This window comes from Patiria miniata, unplaced genomic scaffold (genome assembly GCF_015706575.1).
Source record: "Patiria miniata isolate m_02_andy unplaced genomic scaffold, ASM1570657v1 HiC_scaffold_7, whole genome shotgun sequence".
NCBI classification, from domain to species: Eukaryota; Metazoa; Echinodermata; class Asteroidea; order Valvatida; family Asterinidae; genus Patiria; species Patiria miniata.
Window position 1 is genome coordinate 35,562,756 of NW_024037074.1, and position 24,952 is coordinate 35,587,707.

The following is a 24,952-nucleotide window of genomic DNA, read 5'->3' on the forward strand; positions in this document are numbered from 1 at the left end:
TTCAAAGGTCATTGAAAATACAGTACATGTAGTTCTGTGGGGCGTGGGCGGGGGATATCATCTGGCCTGCCAGCTGGCTTCAACTCCCTCTGGCAGTTTAAAAAAAAAAAGAGAAAGTGATCCTCATTGGTACATTTTTCTCTATCCTAGGGCACAATTTGACCTATTTTGGTTGGGTTTTTTTTGGTTTTAATAATAAGATTAACAACTTTTTCATAACAGAAATTGGTAGGGTATGTAATTAAGATGGGTTGACACTTGACAGTTGATGAGCACTAAAATTGTTAACCTGCTGAACCACAAAAAACTGTTAGGCTTGGAAAGTACTGTACGGTACTTTTGAGAGGGGCTCAATTCCTTTAAACACCTGTTTTCGAAAGAACCTTAGAATTCAGATGAAACAGAATTCTAAAAGTAAAAGGTATGGGTATGCACATGTATGTACATGTCATTTTTTTTGTAACATTATTTTTGGCTGATCAAGTCTTGTTTGAAACTATAGATGTTACACTTTTGTGAAAAATAGTCCTTTATGCATAACATGTACAGGTATACTTGTGGTACTTCACAGTTCTACTTTAATTTTTTTTACTCTACTCTCTGTGATAGCAAGGTGGTTTTACAATGTACATTTACATGTATCCAATAACCTTGTGACAATAGTACATGTAGATTTTCATTGGAAATTTGGTTCTCTGCTTCCATGTTACATCTTTCCGTGGTTTCAATTTTTTGCGTATTCCTTTTTTTTTGTGATTCAGACTTGGAAGAACCGTGATGATCCAGTCTTACATATTGAGCTGAGGCGTCAAGCCGATGTCCTAGTTATAGCACCACTGGATGCCAACACGTTGGCCAAAATAGCCAACGGACTCTGTGACAATCTCCTGGTAGGTATGTTTTTTATTTGTATTTTTTTTTCCACAGGGAAAAAGGGGTCTTCTGCTAGAGAAGCAGGAAAGAATGTTGCATCCTGACGCCACTTTTTTTCATCATATATCTCAATAGAGGTCAGTCATTGCAAAAAATTTAAAAAGACATGAATCTGGGACTGAGAAACATTTCCAATTTTATAAGATGGAATTTTGCGTCGGGGTGATATAAATCAAATTAGGTTTTGCCCTTCACCAACGTTTTTAAACACTGTATACTCAGTGTGTTACCTCCCGAGTGAAAGTTGGAAAAAAATCACTCGGGTGGGACTCGAACCCACGACCTCCTGCTTTCTAGTGCAGATGTCTTACCACTCGACCACCGAGCTAACGGGATCGGTTGGCTGGTTCGAATCTGATGTACATACCAGCGGGTACCGCGTAAACTATTATAAGATGGAATTTTGCGTCGGGGTGATACAAATCAAATTAGGTTTTGCCCTTCACCGACGTTTTTAAACACTGTATACTCAGTGTGTTACCTCCCGAGTGAAAGTTGGAAAAAATCACTCGGATGGGACTCGAACCCACGACCTTTTTGTAAGAAAATACTTTGAAAATCTTTGTACACAACCCACAAAGTGGCCTCTGAATACTACAATTCTTTCTGAGAAGCATAATGGCAAGTTTTAGGTGTTCTGGTCTGCTTGAACAAGTAACCCCAGAAAGATTAATCAAGTGCACTGTTGATATCACAGAGGACTTGAAGATGACATCAGTTGACCACAGTGTCTTGGATGGAAGAACACGTTTGTGATCCAGAGTCAATCAATAGTCGCATGACTGCTCGTCCTTCATGGGTTTTTGTGTACAAAAAAATGCCTCAACGGTTACAAAGAGCGAGTATAGTCTTGAACCCATTGCCGCTATGTCTGGTGCTCATGTGAAGATGCTACACGTTGTGCACATTCAGATGAAAAGTAATCATGCATATTTCAAATACGTGCCCCAACCACCATGCGTGGGGTCTACCCGATGTTCTCCAATACCTACGTTCCCCAATACCCATGTTCCGCAAAATCCTTAGGGTTAGGGTTATAGGGTAAGGGTTAGGGTTAGGGTTGGGGTTGGGGAAAAGAGGTATTGGGGAACATAGGTATTGGAGAACATAGGCATGCACCCCCGTGCGTATGCAGTGAGTCCACACGTACCGGAGCTCTCACAAGTGGTCATGAAGACCTCATGGAGTCCATAGGACACTTGCAGTGAATCGTGACCAGTGATGTACTTCGGCGTTTTTCTAAACCGGTTGTTTTCCCTCTCCTTTCGATCTAAGAATACAAATGACTGCAAAAAAAATACTTAGCTGTCTTGGATCATGGTTTGATTAAACAGGGCATTGGTCATTTTTACGGTACAGTCAGTATATGACTTGTACAGTATGCAGCAGTCACCCCTCGCCTGCTTTAAAAATCCTTGACTTCAGAACCCCATCTACACACACCACTGTATTCACGAGCAATATTCATGCTTGATTAAAAAAACTACATCCTGTTATCTCTCCACAAATCAATGGCAGCTTTGACATTAGATGTCCCAATTTCCGTCCATGGTCGTATCCTGTCATCTTCTCAAGCGAAGTAATCATGTTGGTCTATTTCCAGGCACTCTTTTATTAAACCTGTCACATCGTGGCTGGGGAATCGCTGATGAATTCGGTCCGCGAGAGGACAAAAAGTCATTACTTCCCAGCACTGCCCAAACATGCTTGAAGATGATGAGTAGAAAGGTCTCCTAGCTGACTCACGAAACGAAAATAGGCCGATGCCCGATTCATGGGGACCTCAGATGAATGGATTGAGGGAAAAAGATTTATTTGTTTCGTGCTTCTGATCCTGTTCTTGGGACTTTGATGGCTTGTACTTTTGTAGACATGCCCTCTTTGTGAACAGTGTAATGCCACTGGTTATTTATCAAGATCTGGGTGGGTTGCTATGTATCTGTGTGCATCGTAGTGGTGGGATTAAAATTCAGATTTTGTAAAATCTGGTTTGAATTCCACTATAGATATCTCTCAAATGACGTCATTGCCTACAGATTGTCACGTGCATCGGCATGTTGGGTGTCAAATTTTTCGTGACGCGCATTGGCTGTGCTGTATTTCGAAGAAATTTCGCGCAACATGCGTGCATGTTTAAAACATTTTGCACACTGCGCGCACACGTACCTGATGGCATAATTTTCCTACAAAGATGGCTGTCTATGAGAGGGGTCTATTCGGTTTGGATTTTGGAAACTGAATATTCGAAACCAACTTTTAAAAAAATCAGGACTTTACTTCTTTTTTGTGTGACACAACTAAACTAACTAACATTCCCAAATTTGCTCAATAGTTTCTGATGGTAACCACATTCACTCAGTGGTCTTATTGATCCATAAATAACCTGCCCATTCGACTGATCAGAGAGTTCCCATCCATGTTTTCAACGTAACAGCTTTGGAGTATTTTTGTAAAGGCCAAGTGGTCATTGAATCCTGCCAACTATATCCAATCATTGTGAAGGGTATTGCATGACGCACCTCAGTCGTCACTTTTTGTTGGCATGACAGTGAGCTGAATGGGACCTTCTGGTAAAATCGGATAACCATTATTCGGTTTGAAAAAAAATTAGGATAACCGGATTTTGAAATCTCAGATTTCTCCCACCACTAGTGCATCATAGAACTTAAATTTGGTACATTTGTACATAACAGTTGTGGCTTTTAGTGTTCAATTCAAAAAAATGATGGAAAAAAAAAACATAAGAATTGTCAGGTTGTACAAGGCCATAAAAGGTCTGGATAGACTGCTACGTGCCTGCACCATAGAATGTTTTTGTACTTTTGAGGGATCTTATAGTTGTGGCTTTTAATGTCCGAGGTGAGTGAACCTCAAAAAAAAAGTTGATGGGACTTACTTTTCACCTCCCATCCTGTTCTTGGGACCCTGACGGTTTGTAGTAATACATTTCTACAGTGTGAGGCCATTGATGATTGTTTAAAAATTGGATACACTGCTACATGTACCTTAGTCTGAGTATCACCCGTTCTCCATGCAGCCCATCTCCGGTAGAACGTCTGTATATAAGCATGCGTGATGTCATTTCATTCCGAAATCAGGACTAAAATTGTGATTGGTCAATTTCGATGCCACGTTTTTGTAATTATGCATCAACCTGTACAAAAATGCTACTCATCGTGGGCGTGATGTTTATGCACGCGGGGAGCTCGCATTACGCGCGTATAGAAGGTGTCTGCTGATTGGTCAGTTTCGCAAGGTCAATACACAGACTAGTTACATAATTAATTGCCAAATCTGTTTACCATAGACCATGGTCGGCTTCACCAGGGCCAGGGTCTATTACATAGACTACATGTACCTGTGCACAGAACAAAATTTACTCTTTTTTTTATATTTAAGAAACTTCTAAAAGTCGCGGCTTTTGATTGAGCGGACCTCATCAAAAATAATGAGTTGCTGTGGACGGAAATAACAGAAATTTTCTCCATCTTGTTGTTGGGACCCTGATGGCTACTGCTAGCAGACAAATGTGCGTACAATTTGCATGTGGGTCATTCCATAAATTTAATGTCCAAGATTTTGACGTTTTTCCTGTCCCTGTTACCATTGAACAGTTTAATTTGCCACTCAGGTATCATTAAAAATGAGTTCAAACTTTTCTTATTTGTTAAGAAGTTAGTTTGATTGAAATAATCGGGGGGGGGGGGCATTAAGGATGAGTGTATGCAGAATTTACAAAATTGTACATGTCAGCCTTTGTCGGGTGTAACAGAGACAGGAAGAAATGTTATAAAATGACCCATGTAAGGCCATTGATGATTTAGAAAAAAAAAAAACACGATGGGCTGCTACCTGTGCACTCTGTAAGATTTTTTTTGTACATCCAATGGACGTCTAATGGTTGTAGCTTTGGGCACCAGTCGCGGCCTTATCCTTCCCGCGTCCATGCCAGGTTATTCACATTTCCGTCTTAGAATCTTTTTTGATTAGTGTGGCTGAGAGCGCTCACATTTTTGGGTTGACGTACAGGCTCTTATCTGAGCGAGGCCAACGACACACTTCATCTCAGATGTCAGTGTTAAAGTGTTTTCAAGTTTCCAAGAAGAATTTTGGAGCCTTTATGATATATATGGAATTTGGGGGTAAAAATAAAGGGGAATAAACACATAAGTCATGCTACTCGGTTGAGTTGGAACATGATAGCTTATTCATATATAAATATATATATATTCATATTTTTATTAAAAAGAACAACATATTCAAAAGTTCATTTTATATTGAATTGACAGTTGCATTGCTAAAAAAAAATAGTCAAAGTAAGGAGCCAACGTTTCTTTCCTTGTAATGTAGGCCTAGTGCAAGATACATGTAATATTAGTCAAGTATGTGCCGTTTCGATCATCATGTTTGTAATAAAATCACTTGAAAAGAAAAGTCACATCTGATTGTTGACAAGCAAGGTTCGTGGAACAATGTAGTACTTTTGGTCTTTGGTGAGAACAGGAAGCATTTGGCTCAGAATCTGTGAGCATTACATGTATTATAGAAGAAAGTACATGCACCTTTTGATATTTTGGGAGCTTACGACCCCTTCGTTCGGTCACTCACTACTTCTCATCCTCAACCCTTCCTCATTTCCCACAGACCCCTCCCCCCACTGCCCCCAACCCCTCCCAACTTCCTTCATTTTTTATGTACTCGACTGCTTCACTGATGGGACTCTATCTCGTCCCTCATACTGCTGAAAATAGTGGCGTTTGCTGCAGCTGCAGAACCTGATCAGCATCGATCACGTTGCCGCCTCCGGCCAAAACTACACTTTTCCTTCATTATCCTGCGTCACTATCTACTGATTGGACATGTTCAGCCGTTGGCTCATTTACATAAATGCCCTATTTAGACAGTCCAGATTCAAAGATTGATTTTCTCAAGGATTAAATTATCCTGCAGTTATAGGATTTCAGGCTTTGTGTATTATTTCCTAGTTAAACTCATATTTCCTGCAAAAAAAATGTTAGAGACCACTAAATTCACTGTTTTCCATTTTTTCCTAGACAATACATTTTAGCAGGAAAAAAGGAGGTGCCTACAGTTCGAGTTTAAAACAGTTCTTTAATGACAACTAGAAAGGTAGCTTCGAAGACTAGGATGACAGAGGGTGGGGAGGGGAATAGTCACTCTCCCATCCCACTCTGTTGGATAATACTACATGTGAAAGGGGTGCAAACATATGTTCCCCAATACCGATGTTCCCCAATACCGATGTTCCCCAATACCGATGTTCCCCAAAATCCCTACCCTATAACCCTAACCCTAATCCTAACCCTAACCCTAACCCTAATCCTAAGGATTTTGGGGAACATCGGTAGTGGGGAACATCGGTATTGGGGAACATCGGGTAGACCCCATGTGAAAGGCCTTATATGAACTCGCGATCGCGTACACGTTGGCTAATACATGTGAAAGGCCTTATATGAACTCGCGTACAAGTTGGCTAATACATGTACGTGCATGAAAGGCCTTATATGAACTCGCATACAAGTTGGCTAATATACATGTATTTGTCAGTCAGTGCTCAAAAATCTTTGCTCACAGATAGTTCTGCTTTTACATCACATTGAGTTGAATGACCAGATCTAAATCCAGAAATGTCAGCCTATTCAAGCGGGAAAAACAAGACCCCGGACGTTTAAATATTTAAGATCATCTTATTAGGGTGTTTTTTGTTATTTTTTTTGTTTTGTTATTCAAAGCATCAGCGTTTCAGCTAGAGAAATCTCAACTTGCTGTATCCTCCCATGGATGCATCATGCACCTCCAGGGAGCTTTGAACAGCTTGTGCTTCAGAGTGTTATCTACGAAGAGGAATTTAGTTTGAAAACCAGGAGAGATATGTAGACAAAATCCCCCCGGAGAGATAACCAGAATCAACAAAAGCGGCACAAATAGTCCCGTCGATAAAGATCTGCCGATTTCCATACCATTAAGGACTGTTTTTTTTTAGAACCTCTGAATTAGGTAACCATGGAATCTATTCCGTTTTCCTGTGTGCGCTTCACGATTGCAGGAGGGCCCCTTTCATGGGAATTTGTAAAAAGAGAGACCTTGCTGCAAACGTGGTTGCCATGGAAACAGAGATAAAACATCGGACGGGAACACAGTCAAGAAGTAATTGGAACAGGCATAGATTTGCTGTATAATGTCCGGGTCAATCACAGTAAATTTGTTTCGTCGGGGTCAATCACGGTAAATCTGTTTTATGTCTGACCCAAATTTTTCATTCGGAGTGGAATAATGGTGTTTACTGTTGTGTAGAATTAGACTTAAGCCCAAGAAGTTGTTCGTTACAGTTACGAAGGTGTTTGTCAGCTAGATGAAAAAAGAAATTGACAAACCTTCATGTGAAGACTTGTACTAGCCTACATTTACCCCTCCTTTCAAGTAGGTACATGCAACTTTATATTAAAACGTACATTGGCTAACAAAACCTGACACTGGTTTAAGCAAATTTAATTGGCAATTTGCATTGTGTGTGATTGATTCACAGACTAGATATGTGTGGATGAAGAGCATTACAAAATAATACTTTCGGCACATATTGGTACGTTTACATCTAAAAGCTGCATGCTTTTGGCACATTTAACAATTGTTGACTGCTGTGATGTGGGATAAGAGGCAGTTTTTAACACCCGAGGGGCGCATAGACCCACATCACAGCAGTCAACAATTGTATAAATAATTAAACCTCCTGCTATTTAAACAGTCACAGACAGTCAACAATTCCATCCACTTCCCCTGCTATACTTTTAACACAGACTAGTCACCAGCAGCCAGATCACATGTTAGGCAAGCACTGTGACTAGTCAAACTCAGTCAACAGACCATGAACAGACAAAGCAGGCAAGTTGTGGGCACAGCTGACTTATCAATTACCCACAGTCAAAGCAAATTCAGCTGTATCAAGTAACACCAACAGTCACATACAGCTAGTCAATCCTGCTTTATAGGCTTGGAAATCTTAAATCTTGAAAACAGTCACTTCATTGATTTTGACTGAGAGGACTACTTGGCACAGAATGTATGTTTGCATAGGAGGGTTAAATCAGTGTGATTAACCCTTGGTAACTGCAGGCTTTCCTGCTTGACACGAGCAGATAGTTGAGCAGTTGCGCATTGCATGAATTCTCAGTTGCAAGTGCGCGTGCAGGTTCTACACGCGCACACGTGTATATAAGGTTAAGCGTTGTATGCATTTTTACAGACTGGACACATTACCGTTCTCGACCAATGCAATTACAGTATTAAAGCACACGATATAACAACCTAGAATGTTAAGTTTGATAATGGGCCCTGCTGATCGTCATCAATCAGTGTTTATAGTCCGTCTGTCCCCGAAATCGAGGGTTGGACTCATGGTGATCGATTGTCTACTTGATGATGATGATGATGATGTTTGCAAGGCTGAACCTGAATTCAACATCAATTTTCATCAACCTTCTCTGGATATCTGCACACTTCGCGCGTACATGCATACAGTGCGGGGAGTATCAGTCACAATACCCTTAGACACGAAGAAAGCCAAACCTATTTGCCTTGCACTCATAGACTTGGATTGGAATATCATAGGCCGGGCTTTGCAAACACTCCATGAAAGCGCTGAATGTCATTGAAAAATACTTCAGTCCAAATGCATGTATACATTCAGTTATTTATGAATTATAAACTTGTTTGTCCAAGAGCTTGCACAAATTTGCTCTCCCAAGAACTCCCCCGGCTGATTATCAACAATTTTTTTAAAAGCCAGTAACCTGAAACCTATGTGTACAAACCATGTATATTCTAGCCGTGTCTCTTAAATGGACTAGAACAATGCTGGAAAGAAAGATTTCAGTGGGTTTTTGTTTCTTCTTCTTCTTTGCAGGCCAGGTTGGTGAATCTCTTCAGATATTTTTTTTTCTTCTTTGCTGGCCAGGTTGGTGAATCTCTCCAGAGATTTAGTTTCAGCAAATTGACAATGTGAGGAAGTACCTGTACATGTATAGTCTCAAGAGAATTTGAGCCCCCTTCCCCCTCTGGCTACTTATGGAAATAAAAGCATGGCGTGGTCCACATTGGCTCCAAAAGCACTTCAGGCTGTGTCTTTTTTTCCCTTCATAACAGCAGTTGTCTGAACCGCAGTTTTTTTTCCACGTTTTTTCCCCTTTACTCCCCTTCCCCCTTGCATTTCTGCCGTTCGATTGAAATTTGATGCTGGAAAACGGGAAGGACTCCCACTTTGCCCCCTGTGTGCTGATTGCTTTTTTCTAAATGAAATTTGCACACCGGTGCTCGCTCGGCGGGATGAGGTAGCTGGCTCCCCAAGGAACTGAGGTTATTAGAAGCATGCCCGACATGTGTACGTCTTGAACTGGATGAGAGTGTACTGCTGATTGCCACCGATTTTGCGTTGGCCCTTCATTGTGGCATCCACTTTCTCATCATCGTGTTTGTGTGTTTGTTTGGGGTTTGGGTTTTTTTTTTTTTTAGATCAATGGGGTAAAAGTAATTACATTATGCTCTGTCATAGATAGATCTTAGGTTCTTGCTACAACTGCTCAATTATTTATGACGCAGAAACCCACAGCTTCAGCCCCTGCGATAATTGTGAATCTATCATCTGCATTATTCATATACTTTTATGAATATTAATAGTATAGTTGGTATTCAGATAATGAGAAATGAAAGTGCTTCTTATATATACCATTAATCTGAAATCGGTGACAACGTGTCATTCTTCAGTCCATTTCAACTTCCTGCAGAGTGCCAACACCTACTGGTTGCAGAGCCTCAGCGTAGTGGATTGCAAACAACTGCATTTTGTGACTAGCTGTAGGCAGGAAAGGAATACATTTACAATGTACATGTAAAACACGTTTGTTCCTAATTTCCAACACACCCCTGCTTGGCGCTGGCGCCAGCCCTGAGCATCAGGGGGCCATAGTACCAACTAAGGGGGCGCACTACCATAAAGAAAATACAAAAATACATATGTATGGCTTTTGCCGGTGGGGGGGTGGGGGGGGCAGTTGCTTGCCGGGGGGGGGGGGGGGGGGGGGCCTTGGGGAAGGGCCCCCTTGGGGAAGGGCCTGCCCCTGCTGGACAGAGAATCACTTCTTTCTTTTTTATGTCAGTACTGAAATCTGTTATTCCTCCTCGATTTTTCTTTGAATGAGTGTTTAATGTACTTTTAAGGAAGATCATGGAAGATCCTGATATGTTGTTTTACATGTAATTAATGAATGACTGAAAAGAAGTATTTCTTCTGTAAGCATGACAAAAATGTGGGAAAACATTATGGTATTTCGCTGTGCTCCAGCAACTTTAAAAAACACCAATATTCTTGAGAAGTGTTTCGTTGATACACAACAATGACTTTTTCATCCCCTCACCAATCCAACCCACCCCCATTCCACCCCCGTACCTACTGTAATCCGTATTATTCTCGTTTTTTACTTGATCTCGGTGAACGTGCACACATGTACGCGTGCCTAGCCATAGAAAACAACGAAGTCTATCTACCTTCCTGAAAAGGTCAGCTTAATACCGAAACAACTTATTAGCGTCTCCCGTATCAGTCCAGCCGTGCCAATCTGTCCAATCTCGAGTCGGACCGACTTTTCTGCCTCGCACATTTCCATCAAATCCTGCTCGACATGCCACAGGCGGGAACAGATAAAGCAGCTAAAGACATGTCCTTGCCCAGGCCTAAATGTGGCCACACCATGCATCTTTGGAGAAGATCTTCTTGCGCGGACCAATTTAAGCACGTCAGCCGCATGTGTCTGAAAAGGTCAATTTCCTTGCCGGAGCTGTCTTATTTCTTCCCTCGCTGCCCACTCTTGCCGATGTGCTCAATTTCAAAATGGATTTGAAGTGTAAATCCTGATCACATTTGCCAGGAACACAGTCAGAAAATATTTACCGGTTCAGAAAAAAACTGCCAAAATGACAAACAGTGCTGGTGACAAACACAACATTGCTGTCAGCATGATGTTGCCGATGCCTCAATTTTCAAAATGGATTTGAAGTGGCAATCCTTATTACATTTGCCTTGCTTGCACAGTAGGGGGGGAAAAAGGATATTACTGTTTCAGACAAAAAGTGCCAATAATGATAACATGTAGACAGACAGCTTTATTTGTTTCCGTGTTCTGGCCGGCCAACAAATTCATTTTGAAATTGACCACTCAGTCTGTATGCTCGATCGTATTGTTTGGTTTTTTTGCAGATGTGTGGGTAGATATCCATCCCCCCTCAGGTGAAACGTGATATTTTGCACAAAGCACTGAGGGTCCTCTAAGTATTCATTTATAAGGAAAAATATCCAAGAGGTTTATTAGATTTGGATTTTTTGTGTTATATATCATGCCTTTGTATTTCCCCCTCAAGTGGATTAGTTTTCAGTGAAAGGGAGAGAATTATGAAAACCGGACATCCTGTTGATTCAGGTGTTTTTTTAATCCGACCAAAAAGATTCGGGAACTAAAAAATGAAATGTGTGAGTGATTCTTTGTATGATAGGAGCGTCCACAGGCACTTGTTCAATGCAGATCTGCAGTGATGTATGCCTAGCAGCTAGAGAATTTAAATGATTTTCTTAAAGGATGGGGATCAGTCGACTATTTGATATGTTGCAGTTATTTTTACCCAGCAATGAAGTACCGGTAGGGGACTTAATGCACCTTGGCCGGGGTTGCATCAATATTTCAACTAAAAGGGGTCCATGAAGTGAATTCTTCTGAGCAACACATTTTGTGCAACTTTCTACTCCTCTTAAATGTATGAAACATATTTGACATCCCTTTTTGGTTAATTGTATTGAAACGTACACTTCTTTAAACATTTAAAATCGTCCATGCTTTTCAGGACAAATGAGGGCGCTATTGCTGTGATGTCATTTCAGGAAGACACAGTTCAGTTAATGGGTTTTCTGTTAAAAATTGTGAGCCCAAAAACTTGCTCATTGAAAACATTTGTGAGAAAAGTTTGCTCATGTACTGATGCAACAATGAATCACGTACAACAGCAAAGAATTCAAAATTCTAGCCACTTTTAGCCGTAACATTGAGGTTTCTGCCTGAAATGACATCACAATTTTGCTCATGAATATGGAAATAATCAAATAAGCATAAAAACCAAAAAAGGTGACCAAAGTAACCTTGAAAATGGCAAAATGAAATATGAAAATCGGGTTAAATGGGACTCCAAGGTGCATTTTCAAGGATTACATCAAAACAAATTCATAACATGGGCAACTGAAACGTATCATTTCAACGGTGCAGTACAAGTATTTTTCAATTCAAGTTTGCACATTGGGATGGGTGTTACACATGTGCGTGCCCCTCCTCCTCCCCCTTCCCTTCCTCTAGTCCCCGTAGTTACGCCACTGTCTTTACATCTTGTCAAATTCTAGCTGTTGCTGACTGTTTTAACAAGAGCTCATGAAGTCAGTGGTGCCCAATGTTGAGGGGTTGAAGGGTCGTACATGTATGTTCATGTACGCACGTTATAAATACTAGGCATGCATAGATGAAGGTCAAAATTGCACTGAAACTGAGGGCTGCAGTGCTGTCTTGTGGCAAGGAATCTAAGAGAAAATTCCCAAAGAGCAGTACCAAGCCTCAGGTTTATGAAAGGTGTCTTCCAAGCCCTTTCTAAATTTCCTTTTCACAAATTGTGTTTATTTTTTTTCCCAATATGTCATGATTGCACAGTGCTGACTTCTTATCACATTTTTATTTTTGTCTTCATCCAGACTTGCGTTGTCCGAGCATGGGATATGTCTAAGCCCATGTTATTCTGCCCCGCCATGAACACTCACATGTGGACTCATCCCGTCACGGCCGCGCAGATCAACACTCTCAGGTCTCTGGGCTACCTCGAAGTACCCTGCGTGGAGAAACGGTTGGCTTGCGGAGATACAGGTAATTAGGATGTACGGTACAGCAATACATCACAAGGGGAAGATATGAGAGGAATTATTACAGCGGCGTGGCTGGCCGGCTATATTAAGGTCAACCGCCGGTGGGGCGAAACACTGTCTGGTGTGAGCTCACGTCGAGCTTATTAGTAATCGTCTTGAGTTTAAAGACACATGGTTGAGGAAGATGATGAGGAAGCCTTAAAAACCTATAGACAGTGTCTCCAGTGTTTTATCATGAGCTTGTTTTTCAAAGTTCAGATAATAGGCTTTGTCTTGAGTTTTAGAATCATTTGGTAGCTCTCATAGCACAGGATGTTGCCTGAAGCAGAAGATGGTCCCATATGGCGCAAGAATCCCCAATCTCGAGGGGGGGGGGGAATTATGAAACAGATACCTGAAGCTGTAGACAGAAGCAGAGTTTTAAGAAATGGCTTATGTTTTCCGATTCAAGAAGTATTTGCTTTTAAGGTCGGCACACACCTTGTGCCAGAAGCAAAGCAACTTTCAAGACAATTACAGAAGTAGTTTCAAAGAGATGTTTTTCATTGCCCCAACAAATTCATTTTGAACTGAAGTTCACTTGGAGTTCGAACAACCTTTGCAAGATCTCTTCCTAATTGGAACATATTTTTGAGAGAAAGCCTAACTCTCAAAAATGTCAATACTCAATACAAGAAGTTGCCATATGTTTGTTTTGTGTATTTTTTTTCTTTGTTCTTCCTCACCAAAAAAACTTTCGGAGTCCACTTTCTTCCTGTAAACTATTTAATTGATGAACTCTTGTTATAATATAAAACCAGCTATATTTAAAAGTGCACCTTTTATGAAAATATTGGAGTCAATCGTTGAATCGCACAAATGCAGAAATGTCATAAAAAAATACAACATAAAACAGCCGTGCATAGAATTGCCCTTTGTTTTTTCCATTGAATATACGGTACTTTTTAAAAACTCAAAACACTCTCACTTGTGTATGCACACTGCAATCTTTTATTAATTTCCATCTTAAGCACGCTGCACAGCACAGAATAGACCTTCAGACAACACACCCGTCTTTTCAAATTGCCAGAGGACTCGGTCGTAGTTTTCAAAGAGATGAGCTTTTTTTTGTGTGAGCCAGAGCAATTCTAGTTCAAGTCTCACAGGAAATAACTAGACGTGCCTGACCGGCAAGGCAAAAGAATGCAGATTGTCAGGAGTCGTGATATGCCAATATCCAAGTCCCTAGGAAATTTGAATCGTTTGTGAACCTTCCTCCACCTTTTCCCCACCCCGCAAGAATCGTGACTTGGACAGAAAATATTACAGAAAATCTCCTAGTAAATCAGAAAAAAAATTGTAAGTCTTGTTCCAAGTGAAAAGCAAACAGTGAAATTTGCTGTACCTGTTATTGTTAAATGTCAGTCACCTTGTGAATAAACTCAAGCACCGTCTAAAAGTCAGCGCAGTTTGTTCACCCTTCCTGTGGTGGTGTGTAGGGGATCAGATCCAGGATGGCTTCATGTGGATTATTAAGGACAAGTTTTGGAAAGAATGTTGCAACCTGACACTACTTCAGCAGTTGTGTACAAAGTCTATGGAGAGTCAAGAAAATTGTCTAAGTATTTCCTAACAAAATAGGAAATATTTCTCAGTCCCAGATTCATGTCTTATCATCATTTTTACACTTACTGACTTTCATTGAGATAATATATGAAGAAAAAAGCAGCGTTAGGTTGCAACATTTTTTCCCAAGTTTTAAGCTTTTAAACACTTTGATAATTTGTTTGCTACCCAGTGTTCATCATGTGATTGTTAGCGTTGCAATAGCAAGCCAGTGCCGTTATTAGGCAATATCTAATTGCCATGGTGATACCTCCAAATTCTCATCATAGACTCTTAAACCTTCGCTTAACGAAGCCAGATATTGCCTAATGAATTGTATTCAGACATTTTGAGTGTGATCTCCATCGACACCATCTTCTATACAAGTCACAATTATCTTCTTCACAAGTTCACATCAGTTTGCATTCGTGACTACTTTAACTTTCAATTGTATTTGCGCATACTCTCTTTGACCAAACGAAATAAACTTGTCAACTCCAAAAGAGAGAGCTTATTTGTGCAGTTGGTTATTGAAGGAAGTGATCATGACGAATCTCAAGTCAAATTAGGTTTTGCCCTTCACCGACGTATAAACACTGTATACTCAGTGTGTTACCTCCCGAGTGAAAGTTGGAAAAAATCACTCGGGTGGGACTCGAACCCATGACCTCCCTGCTTTCTAGTGCAGATGTCTTACCACCCGAGTGATTTTTTTTCCAACTTTCACTCGAGAGGTAACACACTGAGTATATAGTGTTCGTGTACGTCGGTGAAGGGCAAAAACCTAATTTGATTTACATCACCCCGACGCAAAAAAAATTCCATCTTATGAAGAATCTCAAGATTTGACACATTCTTTACTACATATGTACCTATAAAGATGTTGCCAGACAAACCATGAGCCAGTTTTGATGTGCTTAAAGTAGAGCCAGGGTTTCTCAATTCTGTGCACGGAGTGAAGCAGTAATTGGCTTCAGCTTGCTTGGGGGGAAAAGTCTTGGCATGTTTTTTTTTTCTTCAAATATCAAAGGTGATGGATGCATTTCTGTAGGGTGTTTTCTTTCCTCAACTTGGAATGTAGGGGTGGTTCATGATTCAATCAGAGGAGCCGTGTTCTTGGCAGCAATGTATGTAGGTGATTTATGTACAAATGGTTGACTCGTGTTGTCATTTATTTAAATTCTGAATCTCCCTGAGATTTGTTTTGGTTAAACCTTCAAAAATATGATCAGTGATGATAGGCTAAGGTCAGGAAATGATGAAAGTGATAAAATAGTAATGACAAAATGCCATAGTTAAGTAATGCTATACACCAGTGTACATTACATTTTCCTATTTGGCCAGGATGAAATATTGATGTAATCTGAAATACGTGTAGTAATGAGAGTACATGTGCAGTATGTAAAATGCAGTAATTAATAAATGATGTACGATTTTGTACATGACATTTTTTTGGCTCGCCAATGCAAATTTTAGAAAATGAGCAGGAAAATTGATCAAAAATAGATCAATAGAAAAATATTTTGGTCAACATCATCTATCATAGCAGTCAAGATAGAAAAATCAATAAATCAATAATTTTATTTAAAGAAACCAAGCTATTTCTTTGTTGGATATTGAAGGGAGCTTTATACTGAATATAATATATTGCAATATTTGTTCCCAATTTAATATTGGAAAGAATAGTTTTATTCATGCACACGTACATTCACAAGAACAGGATATCCCAATTTTGTAGGAGTGGTGTCATAGTGACAAAAATCAATCATGTACTGTACAAACACACAAGCATTACTTTATTGCGCTTTTGCGCTATCAGAAATATTGGAAGTGTTGCAGCATCACCAACAGAGGGCGGCATTTAGTTTCCAGAGGTTGCCATTTTCTGCACTTGTATCTAGCCCTCTAGGTTGTGTTTGCAACCTTGAAAGAAGCTCATTTTGTTACTTAAAATACTGGTATGAACGTCGTTCCTATCAAGAAACTAAACATGTAGTTGTTTGAGGATAGCTTTTTACTATCTAGACAATTTTCATCAACTTATTAATTTCAATCGTTTCATTTTCAATGTTAATACTTATACTCTTGATCAAGTTTGGTTCACATTCATTTTACCTGGATTCCACAAATTCAGTTTTTGTTTTCCTGTATTCTTGATTATTTGTGATGAAATGAGTTATAGCCAGTACAAAGCAAGGAATTGCATTTTAACTTTAACAGAATAATTATTCATAATATGGAATTTTGCACTAGTGTTTAAACGTCGGTGAAGGGCAAACGCTAATTTTATTTACATCCCCTGGTGCAAAATTCCATATTATGAATAGTTAATGCAGTACCCGCTGCTATGTACATCAGATTTGAACCAGCCAACCGATCCCGTTAGCTCGGTGGTCAAGTGGTAAGACGTCTGCACTAGAAAGCAGGAGGTCGTGGGTTCAAGTCCCACCCGAGAGAACAATTATTATTACAATTTTATATATATTTTTTTTTTGGCAGGTGCAGGGGCCATGGCAGAAGTTCCCACCATTGTGACTGCTGTCCTCGATGCTCTGAACAGGTAGCCCAACCCTGCTGGTTCCAATTTTATGGATCTCATCAGCAGAAATCTTGGCTGAGCAAATTGTCATGCTATTTAAGCAGAAATCAGCGGGGAGCCAGCCACAAGCAATGTACATATCACGGGACATTTTGACTGGTAACCCACGTTGGCCTGAGCAAATATGATCTGGGCTTAGCAGATGACAGTGTTGTGACAATCCAGCCTGAGGTGAATGTAGGTGAAGTCAGTGAGGACAGCTTTGATGACCTCAGCAGGCCTCAGAAAAGGACCAGCTGACCGAAGTGAAGACCAGCATTGACCCTCTGCAAGAGAGTGTCTAATACTCGCAAGAGTCAAACTACATGAACATTAAAGCTTGGGCAGTTTTGTGCACTGAAAATTATCGACATGCACCTGTACATGTACCTTTACAATCCTGGCCAAATCTTGCTGGGCCCCCCGGCCCCCGTTCAATGTTGTCTCTCATTGCGCGGTGTGTGCTCCATCAGCTGGAGAGAACAACATTGACCGGGGGAGTGGGTGACTGTGGCGGGCTCAAAAAGTGTCCCAACCATTTTGGCCGGGATTGTAGGCACCATTGAGACATGTGGACAGTTTTCAAATTTAAAAAAAAACCTTTTTGATCGCGCACGTGGCTGTGGGCTATGTCCATGTATTTTGTCACAAATAAAATGCCGAGTACATTTTATTACAAAAGTAGAAAGCTGTAAATAGAAAAATCTTCACCTTACAATTTTCCTTCGCTTTTCATTTTCATTTAATGCCTTGGCTTGTTTGTTAGCAAACTGGATTTATCACCAATTCATACTTTGTCACCGTTAAACTATTGATAGAAACAATGCAAGTCAGTGAAATGACTCTATTCTGATAATGCGCCTATGAAATGTCCCCCCCCCCCCCATTCAGTCAACTGACAAAAGCAGGAATCGGAGTGGCATAGCTGTGTTATCAATCACCAACAGTCAAAGCACAGCTGCATCAAGTTACTGTTACATAAACAGTCACAGCCAGCTAATCCTGTTTTAAGTAGGCTGGGAGCTCTGAACTGTTGAAAACAGTCACTTGATTGATTTTAACTGAAATGACATCTTGGCACAATACATGTATATGTTTGCATAGCAGGGTTAAGGCCACATTTAGATTGGTGGTAGTCAAAGATATTCTCAAGTAAGTTTACACTCAATAGGAATATTTCAGTTGAATAATACCAGTGCAGTACTGACTTTAATTCATTTTGTCACTTCACATGTTTAAACGGATAAAATGTATTTGTTTAAATTAAATGCAAGTACAAGAATTTGTTGTCAACATGTACAAAATGTATTATTCATTTATTTGACTGATATGAAGTGAGCCCTTGTTTATAGCTTAGAATACAGCTTCAACCCAGCACATGGTTTCATATTGAGTGTACATAAAGATTTCATCTGAAGAGAGATTCTTCATAACAGCCGGTTCAAAGTTAAAATTAATTTTGTGCTATCCTCTTTGAACCCGAACCACCCAAAAATATCTTAACCTTGCTGAAGGTATTTTACAGGAGTCGCTATTTTACAGCCGAGTTTCTATTTCTATTCTGTGTTTTGTTTGTCACATACTGGGTAGTGTTTGATTTTTGAGTATTCGGGAAGCGACCCACTGCGTTAGGGTTACATGTGGTTCTAATGCAGCTTTGTATTTCAAAGTTATGTAAAGTTCATTCGTACATAACATATAAAAACTTTGGGATTTCTTTTGTGAGACAAATGGTACAACTTCACTTTCTGCTTCATGCAAATTGTAAACCACATTTTGTTTATTTTACAACATGATTCTTATTCCACAATTTGATGCATGAAAATAGGGAAGAAAATCTGCATTGACATGCCACCAATGTTGACAGTAAAAGTGTCTCTTAGCAATGTATTAAAAATATCGAATAACATTTTTAATTGTTTTGCTTTGTTTAGTTCAATCAATCAGTGCATTAACTCTGTGCAAAATAAATTTAAAAAAAAACATAATTCTATTGAAATTTTTGCTTATATTATAATATATAAATGAGTATGCTTGAAAATTCACTACATGTATTTGGGGGGGGGGGGGGGAAGGGCAAGAGTTGGATCACAAAAACGAAATGCCCAAACCTAACAATCCCCAACAAGCCAAACTCCAACGCAAGGGTTTGGTGGAGTCCAGCTGAGTGCACAGTTTAATAGCACAGGGTGTTGGAATTTGCAAGGATGAGGAAGGTTCCTGGTAGTCATCCTAGAGAGTTAGAGTTAATAAAAATCACATACATGGCAGGTTGCCGAGCTGAGTACACACATTGGTGAGGTTTTTTTTTCTCTGGTGACAGAGGGATCATTAGGCAGCTTTGAAATAATATAAAGTATAAGATTAGATTAAAGCCCAAGTCCATCATTTGCAGCTATCCAAAAAAGTAACTGGCGTAATTATTGTTGAAAAACATACTGGTTGAAAGATAGTAAGGGGACTAAACTCCCTGTGAAATTATCCTTTCTGGCCAACTCTCATTTTGAAGAAATCAACGAAAGAAGGCATTTCCAACGGTGATTCTTAAGAAGCACCGTAGGAAAATTTAAATTAGTTGTTCGTTTTGTTATTCGTCGCAGCGCGCACAAGCATTGGAACGACGCACAGGTGCGCGGTTGCTATAATTCGTCGGATCAGTGCGCGACATCGCGTAAAGCTGCAATTCAAAACAATTCGAAACATGATTTAGCAACTTTTGATTTTAAATTGAGATCCTAGAATGCTGGTTTTTCTCGGAATATGAAGCTGAAGCTGAGCTGAAACTTCATCAAGTAAGTTGTTCAGTATCCTTCATTAGATTTTGATCACTTTTGTTGCTTCAAACGAACAAAATGCACTAACTACAAATGATGGACTATAGCTTTAAGTAAACGAACTTTCATGCTCGATATAAGATTGGATGGTTCAGGCTGTACCCAGTTCCAATTGGTTCTAAAAGAGAACCGTTTCCATGGACTTTGCTTTATACCAACTCGGTTACATTCAGGATACCACCATACATGTATCCAGTTCGTTAGTGTGACGTCATCTCAACTTAACCATGCGTACTTCACATGGTGTAGCATAGCACGAATAGAACCGGAAGTTAACGCAACTTGAGTGTTTATCCAATAGGCGCTCGTAATCAGTGGTGCGCGCGCGTGTACAGTTGGTGTATGACGTTTTTACTAACGAACCGGATAGATCGTTTGCACTGCAGCCATCTTTGAGGTGTGTGCTTTTGTTCAACAGGGGATAGGCACCAGTACACCACTTGCGCTGTCATTGTTATTGAATTGAATTCACATTTACACAAACATGACAAACCCCCAAGATGGCTGCTGAATGCAATCCATCTATTGTAAAATCAGACATCAATGTGACTGATGCGCTTGACTGATACATGAACAGAATTCATGTGTGGATTAATTGGAGTCTTTTCAATAATGTACTTTAGGCATTGCATCAACAATTGGACATCAAAATAGATTTGTCTTTTTACTGGCTATAAATCTCACGCCCATTTCGTGCATTTATTATAGGAATTCCACATGAAAGGCTGCATATAACACAGGTAGGTTTCAGACTTTTCAGACTGCAATTTTTGATGAACTTCTTGTACTGAAATTCTTTCATTTAAATACACTAATAAATGGAATCACCGAGGAAAGAACCAGTACAAGTGCATGTATAATTTTGTCATGACAATGTTTTTAACACCAAATGAAGTGTTGATTTGTTAAGATTTTTGAAGGTAAAAAACACACACGGTCAGGTCAATGCATCTCTATAAAGCTCTCTAGAGTCTGTGGAACAAGCCCTTTGTACTTTATGTCGTGCCTCTTAATGGTCCTAGCTGCACTGCACTTTAGAGATGGTTTCATTAGGGCAATGAGGATAATTTCTGCCACATTCGTGGTGGATATATCACATGCAGTTTTTCCTTCGTTATTCGTCTGGTCCAGATGGCAGCCCCTGCTCGCCATGAGTACAATGATGGAATGTAAGGTCGTAAAATCGCTGATAGGTTTGTTGTACTGAACAACGACATGCAGGGGTGTGTCCCCAAAATTGTCGGAGGCATTGGGGTCTGCGCCACACTCCAGCAACAGCTCCACGAGTTTGTAGCTTGGGAAGTAGCAGATGTTGTTTGTGTGGAAATCGTCCACCAGAGTGAGTTGGTTGACGGCCATATGCAGGGGTGTGCATCCATTCGCAGTCCTTGGGTTGAGCGAAACCAATCGGTATACCAGCTTCTTGAACTGGTATTCCTGGTTTTTTGTTTTGTTGACTTGCTTGTTCATCATGACCATCAGAACGTACAGCGTGGTGAGAATGTCGGCTTCGAGGACGCTCTGTAGGGACTTCCTATCTGACTGATCCTGGGTTGATTTCAGCTTGGCCTGCCAGCTCTCAATCTCCAGGATGGCCACAGCGAGAATGTGGTAGATGTCCTGGAAGGGTACGTCATCTCCAATGTGAAGCATCTGTGAGAAGACTTGAGCGAAGCGTAGGAGGTCCTTTTGGATGGAGCGGTTGAGGCGATGCCGGACATCCATGGCATGCATCCACAAGGAGATGCAGTGACTGAACTGCATGCTGTCTGCACACACTGCCCCTCGGAAGATGATCGGATGCAGCAAGTCAGGATTCTGCTGCCCCAGGATACGTTCTCGGATGATCAACGCTTGCATCTGGAGTGCAAAGTCTTCCCCTTTGATGTCCTTCAGCTCCTGTAGGGTAACACATTCTCGGTGATTGCTGTACGCAGGGGATGGTTCGCACATCTCTTTGACGATGACATCCTCGGAATCCATGTGTCTGTGCAGCATGGCCAAGTAGAAATAGTGGTACGTCTTGGCAATGTCATAGTGCTCCTTGTCATTTGCAAAGGATGCGCCAAGCAATTCCAAAGCCTGGATTTTTTCCATTTTAGTCACCTTTGGTAATGACATCAGAAATTCTGCAACCTCAGCCATGCCATTGTCACAGGCGACCATGAGGGGTGCAAGCCCGTGTTCATTTGTGAGCATCTTGGCATTGTGCCTGACCAAGAGTTTCACAATCTCCAGCCTGCCGCATTCAGCCGTGAAGTGCATCGCCGTGGCACCGCAGTTAGCCTGCGCATTCACATCGCCTCCGTTAGTCAGTAAGTACTCCACAACGTCACCGTGTCCCTTGTAACTTGCAATCATTAGGCACGTGTTTCCGTACTTGTTTGGCTTGTGGATGTCAGCTTTATTTTGCACCAAGCACTTGACCACGTCCAGCCTCCCATCATAGCATGCTGCCCTCAACGGAGTGGAGTCCGACACTGTTGCGTGGTTGACATCGGCATTGTGATCCACCAATGTTTTGACGACCTCAAAATAGCCCGCCCCCGCAGCGCTCCACAGCGCTGTGGCGCCATCGATGACGTAACCATTGAACTTGACTGTCCCTGTCTGTTCAGTATCAACGCCATACTGGTCAAGCAAAAGTTTGACCACCGTGTTGTGTCCATTTCTGGCTGCGGCGACAAGGGCAGTGCATCGGTAGTCATCGCTCTCGACCGATTCAGACAACACCAGGTTGATGATGGACGGCGACTTATCGTGCAGCAACGCCCCCAAAGTAATGGGCTTACCGTTTTTGGCGGCCTGGAATACTCGCCAACTTAGCGTGCTGAGATTCCGTAGTTGTGGTTCCTGTAGGGGCGGCGGTATGGCTGAATAAATTGTCATTTTCTGTGGCGATTTCGGCCAAGTTGTCATCGGCGTTCGTAGTCGTTTACATACATTTCCGAATGCAAGTTTTTAGTCAGTAGCCGGCTAGCCGGCCGGCCGGCCGACAAGTTGTCGTGGTGACACGTTTAACTGGTGTCAATCACTGTCAATGTGTTTTCTTGGTTCAATAACGTGCAGGGAATTGTCGAGTCAGGGAACCAGACTAGCGTGTACTTTGGCTACCAGCTGGTTTGGTTCCTAGACGTCAGTATTTTCACATGCACTTTCGCACTTCTTATTGGTTACGGCTATTATGGCTACGGCTGGTAATTACACATGCACCTATGGAACCGGCTGAAGCCACATACCAATGTATTACCATAGATGTAACGCATGTGTTCTGCTGCTGCGTCGGGACATAAGGATGCATACCTGCAAGTAAACTCCCATAGACACTAGTGCTAAATGCCCATACTTCAAAATTCTTTTAAAAATACTCAAAACTCTCACAGGTATTCAAGCTGCACAGAAAAATGATAATCAACATGTCATCTTTCGTTTTCTTTTCAATTTTTGGTGGGTTGACCATTGACTTTTCGAGATATTTTCACCCAAAGAAGACGACCCCTATTTTCCGCAAAGCGGAAAAGTAGCCATCTTGAAAAACGATCCCTCCACAACATGGCAAAATAGCACTTTCGAGCCCAATAGCATCCAAAATGCTCAGAATTGGAAGCCCCAAGTCCGGGCCAGAGGTTCATTACCATATCTCTTCAATTCCCCAATTTTACGGCGCTCAGAACTCTCTAATATAGAATATTTTGAGGGTATAACTTTTATTCATGAGCTTGGCGGATCGATTTACCGGTGTGCACCCATAATGCCTAATTGCCCAAAATGTTGAACCGATTTTTACGAAAAAATGCTGGCTCAAAGTGAAGAAAGGACTGGTAAAAAATACCCTGTGACATTGGGGTCGTATGTATAAAAACTAGCAAATGCTATAGGAAGCCAAGCGATAAGATTTACTTTGGAGTATAAGCATAAGTAAAAGCAAATGCTTGATTCCGATGAATAAAAGTTTTCCTTTACTGTTCGTCATTTACTAGACAAAAGGTAGCAAATGCTTCTTAGGCCAAAACAAAAAAATACTCGGTCTCAGGTCAGCGCGTGCGTCGATTTTAATCATGCGCGTCAACCTTTTTTTTTTCTTCAAATTAACACGGAAGCTACAACAGCGCCCTCTATTGCCGCACCTCCTCAAATTTTTGTACCAAGGAGCACCAAGGAATGGGGAAATTGCACCAAGGCAAATGATAAAGGGCACCAAGGCAAATTATGGAGGACACCAATGTATAATGAGGACACAAAAAAGCAAAATATTACCCACCTTGTCTGTACAATTCAAGCTTGAAAAAAAAAAACCAAAAAAAAAAAAAATAGAACCGCGTCGCCGCATCAATTTCGGAACTTCGGTCTGACCAGAGACCGATTTTTTTTTTTTTTTTGGTCTTACTGTTGGATTTTTTTCATGGACGAATGATTGTCAACAATAGGGTATCTTTTATCTTTTGTGTGTAAGCCTGCTGCCACACACACGTAGGGTTTACACGTACATGTATATACATTTGATTCTCAAATCCATACTGATAACACTTTTCGCCAGTTGCAGAATACGGGAAGTAAACTTTCATCATTCATGAACATTGTGAAGGTCCACAGTGTCCTGTAGACGTCACAAATTGCATGAAAATCACAAACGTAAGTGGGTAAAATCAAACCAACATTTAATACACACAGAGTTTTGTTTATTGAAATATTAAAGAAATAAAGTTTGCAAAGATCGGTGACCTAATATAAACTAAAATCCTGCTTTCTTTTTGTTCAGTCCCCAGGCCAGGTGCCGTTGGATAAAATTTCTCCTTAGTCACTCTATGCCGCACTGAATTTTAAGTAAAAAGTAAATGCTTTTAGCTTTCAGCAAGTGCTCTCCAGTAAAAGCAAGTTGCTTCATTTTTATTCATACAAATGAAAGTAATATAAATAATTAAAAATAGGTAGTAAAAGCAAATGCTAGTTTTGCGACCCATTATTCCTGCTGAAATGGTGTCATTCGAGAGAAAACAATTCTAATTGAAGGTACATGGTTTAAGAAAGTGTGCTCGCGCTCGTAGTTATACGTACGCGCAC

The 24,952-nt window shown here is 40.7% G+C and overlaps 2 protein-coding genes across 4 annotated transcripts in view; one reads left to right on the plus strand and one right to left on the minus strand.

Moving 5' to 3' along the window:
* Positions 1 to 19,120, plus strand: part of LOC119745292 (phosphopantothenoylcysteine decarboxylase-like) — a 64,702-nt gene extending 45,582 nt beyond the window's left edge. For all 3 annotated transcript variants that reach the window (XM_038221546.1, XM_038221544.1, XM_038221545.1), the window contains exons 4-6: positions 762 to 890; positions 12,728 to 12,896; positions 16,979 to 19,120. In XM_038221546.1, coding sequence (XP_038077474.1) covers positions 762 to 890; positions 12,728 to 12,896; positions 16,979 to 17,043 — 363 coding nt within the window. In that variant the 3' untranslated portion in view covers positions 17,044 to 19,120. The remainder of the gene's footprint in view (positions 1 to 761; positions 891 to 12,727; positions 12,897 to 16,978) is intronic.
* A 1,405-nt stretch (positions 19,121 to 20,525) lies between these two features.
* Positions 20,526 to 22,953, minus strand: LOC119746031 (protein fem-1 homolog B-like). The gene has a single exon (XM_038222787.1). It carries the CDS (start codon positions 22,808 to 22,810, stop codon positions 20,834 to 20,836), a length of 1,977 nt encoding a protein of 658 aa, XP_038078715.1. The 5' UTR covers positions 22,811 to 22,953; the 3' UTR covers positions 20,526 to 20,833.
* Positions 22,954 to 24,952: the final 1,999 nt, after the last annotated feature.